Source organism: Fopius arisanus, unplaced genomic scaffold, assembly GCF_000806365.1.
Source record: "Fopius arisanus strain USDA-PBARC FA_bdor unplaced genomic scaffold, ASM80636v1 scaffold00001, whole genome shotgun sequence".
In the NCBI taxonomy this organism is placed as follows: Eukaryota; Metazoa; Arthropoda; class Insecta; order Hymenoptera; family Braconidae; genus Fopius; species Fopius arisanus.
The window spans coordinates 4,507,710-4,511,256 of NW_011887740.1; the positions used below are offsets into that span (position 1 = coordinate 4,507,710).

The window sequence follows — 3,547 nt, forward strand, 5'->3', positions numbered from 1 at the left end:
TATATGAAATAGCTCGGGCATGACGAAATGCAATCAAATTTTTCACCTCACCCTCTTTTCCAAACAAGCCTTCCGCACCTCTATGTGTTTCCTTCCGGTTTAATCCGGTGGGTCGACTCGCATGAGGGCATTTAACGCGTGTTACCGTGTGTTTACCTGGCCATTCCTGAATAGCCATACGAATCGCGGGGGAGCAGTTGTCTTTTCATTCCTAGCAATCACCTGGCACTGGTGAAACGTCTGTGTGTGCCTCTGATAATTATTCTCCAATTTATTCAGTCTCTTTTGCGATGTGAAGATTTCCAGTGACAGTCTGCACATGTTTTGTTTGTGCAATTGATGTTATTTTGCGTTCATCAGAAGACCATGGAGAAGAAAACTCCGACGTTATCCAGGACATTCGTGTGCTGCTCCAATTTCCTATTCCTGGTAATTCTTAATTTTATAAATGGAACTGCCCGTGTTACTCCTATCTTTAATTTATCTAACATTTTTTTTTATTCTTATTTATTTCTATAGTAATCAGATATTAAACCAATTATTTATGCAGTGAAAAATATAATTTTAGGTATCAGGATTTGCAGTCATGGCACTCGGTATTTTACTCCTCATCGATAATGAGCGAGTTCTTCTCTCCAGACTTGTTGGATCCAGTGATCTCCATACCGATCAACCCCTTTTCTATTACATGTCCTTTGCTGTTGTAGGGCTAGGTTTTGTTATAGCAATCACAGCACTCTTGGGGTGTTGGGCATCTTGTTTTACCAGTCGCTGTCTCACTACTTGGGTGAGTTTAGAAAAATATTTCGAGCATAACGCAAAATAATTTATCTTCCCACATCAGCAATCCAAATATTTTACTGATTACACTGTAGTAATAATAATAATTATTATATCATGATCATCCTTTGACAAACTGTTGGCACCGAATTCAATTAAAACATAAAAATAATAATATTTTAATGGAATGAGGTCTTACTAGTGTAAATTCGTTACGCACCGTTGCATTAAGCAGTAGATAAAATGGGGAAATAAATTCTTTCAAAAAGACTCCATTATGTAAATTATTTTCTTTCAGTACATACTGTCATTAATTTTCCTATTACTGGGAAAATTCGCCTGTTGTGTTGTGGCTGTATTTTGGCCGCATTTATTGGGCATTGAGATTAGAGCTAGTAAATTAGTTCGGGCTCTGCAACGAAATTATGCATTACCTGGACGTGAACAATTCACAGCAGCTCTAGACCTCGCGCAAACAGCAGTACGTACATTTGTATTGAATTTACAGCAATGCTCAGTGTAATTTAATGGAATTGTTGAATAGTTTTCCTGTTGCGGTATCAACGGAAGCAGTAATTATGGTACGTCGTGGTGGCGACTACAGGAAGTCGGACGTCGGGAATTGGTTGTACCCCTTACATGCTGCACCCTTAACAATACCCAATTACCGGATGCTTTTCTAAATCCGCAACCCCAAGATCTTCAGCTGTGTCAGACGTTAAATCCTCTCGAACATCAACGTGCACGTCATAATACGGTTATTTATTTATTTAAAATATGGGCGTTGGGGAGAGCTCGCGATCACTATCTTCCATTTCCTGTTCATGACACTTCATTGTTTTTGTTCTTCAGGGCTGCTTGGAGATGATAGAAAAGTGGACGCAGGATCAGGCACTTATTTTTTTAGGCATTGGGCTCATTGTGATGTTAATCGAAATGAGTGCATTGTTGAGTACAATATTATCTTGGTCCAAGTCCAAACCCAAGAGGAGAAAAAATTTGTCGACATTCACGTCGACTCAGACACTGACACAATCCCCTACATTCACTCTTGAGAGTAATCACAATTTTGGTAAGAGATATCATTCAAGTGGTTAAATGAAATAAATTGAATTTATTTTAAAGAAGCTTGTGAATTGTGCCTGCTGTATTGATTTTTAATGTGTGAAATGATTATTGATTTATAATTAATGTAAATCAATTTATGAAAAATCAATGTATAATTTTTTTATATCATAGGATTGGGAATGGAAAATAGCAGAAGTCATACAGATGGTTCGACATTTTGTGGTAAATCTTGAAGGTGGTTGGAGGACAGTGAGAAACAATATCCGTTAAATCCAAATAAATCCCACAGAATTGAAGAATTACAAGTTGATCGGTTACCAATAAATCCTAGATCCAGTGAGTCCAGGGGATTGATTGAGGAATGGCGCAATCGAAAGACGAAATATCCCTTAAAAATTCTGACTAATGAGGAATTTTATGAGGAGCGTGCTGTCGACGTGCCAAATGAATCCTCATCGAACTTACTTCTGCTCAATAATTCCAAGGCATTTAAAACGACTAACAAAGGGAGGAAAAATCGGAGAAAACAGAGAGAATTATCACTGGGAGGAACAGTGATGAGTATTCCCTTGAAAAATTATCGAGCATCACTCGCTCAAAATATGGGATCATTACGGAGTTCCAGTGTACCTCATTGTCAATCTGACTCGTTAATTTCTGCTCGATATCGAAGCGGCAACAGTAAACGAAAAAAGAAACCGTCGCCTGTGGAATTTTCCCAGAATCACAGGCATCGTAATCATCGGCGAAAATGTAAGTCAAGATGTTCAGCTGTGAATAACGAATCCACTCCCATATGTCGATCAATCCAAAATGAAGAAATGGAAAAGCAAAATAACCAGCAAAATTATCCAGAGCATTCGTTCAAACTCCAGTATGAAGACGAAGAATTATCCAGAAGTAATGTTTTGCAGAAGATATCAGTTTACGAGGGAAACTTGAGATCTAGGCACGATACCAACATTCAAAGAGCCGTCGATTACGACAATAAACATCAATTACTCGGAGTTCCACTTGTTGGAATGCATAATGCCTGTGGTCTTCCCATAATCGCCTCTTGGTCAAATGCTGTTAACACACCAAAATCTGTGACAGCTCGAGAAACAGCGGAAACATCTGAGAGGCTCATTCATCGTCTGTCAGAAGAAACGAGATCTCTGAGGGCCTCCAACGACATGGAAAGGAAAAATGAATCCAGTTATCAGAGATCATTCGGGAAATCTTCTAAGCTGTTGTCTCAACGTTCATCTTCCAAAAGATCCTCCAGATCTTCCAAAAGTTCTCCCAGAAAATCATCCGGGGGAGTGAAACTGTCGAGAGGAAGTGATTCTTTCTCGAGAAAATCGCTGACTGCTTGGAATCGCAAGAGATCGACTCTCTACGCCAAAGATGATGGCAATGAAGCTGCCGATGTTTTGCTGAATCTCTGTTTAAATCCAATGGCTAGACATGAGAATACCACCAATATGATCTGGTAATTATACATTTTTGTCACCTGCCTTCTCGCTGTCCTCTGAATTTTGTATTAATATATTTTATTAACTATTAATATTACTTAATAAATTTATTTGAGATAATTATTATATTTGATAGAATCATTGTGAATTTGTTCGTTCTCATATTCTCTTTATTTTCTCAATAAATCGATTTATAATATACATGATGATGATATTCTGAATTCAATCATTCCCATAGCTTT

General features: G+C 38.0%; 1 protein-coding gene across 1 annotated transcript; it reads left to right on the forward strand.

Annotated features, from left to right (window-relative positions):
- The first annotated feature begins 172 nt into the window (after positions 1-172).
- LOC105263961 (tetraspanin-11) lies at positions 173-2,666 on the forward strand. Its single transcript, XM_011300500.1, has 7 exons — positions 173-429; positions 569-787; positions 1,079-1,261; positions 1,325-1,537; positions 1,633-1,852; positions 2,020-2,070; positions 2,138-2,666. The coding sequence occupies exons 1-7, from the start codon at positions 340-342 to the stop codon at positions 2,170-2,172; spliced, it is 1,011 nt and encodes a 336-aa protein (XP_011298802.1). The 5' UTR covers positions 173-339; the 3' UTR covers positions 2,173-2,666.
- Positions 2,667-3,547: the final 881 nt, after the last annotated feature.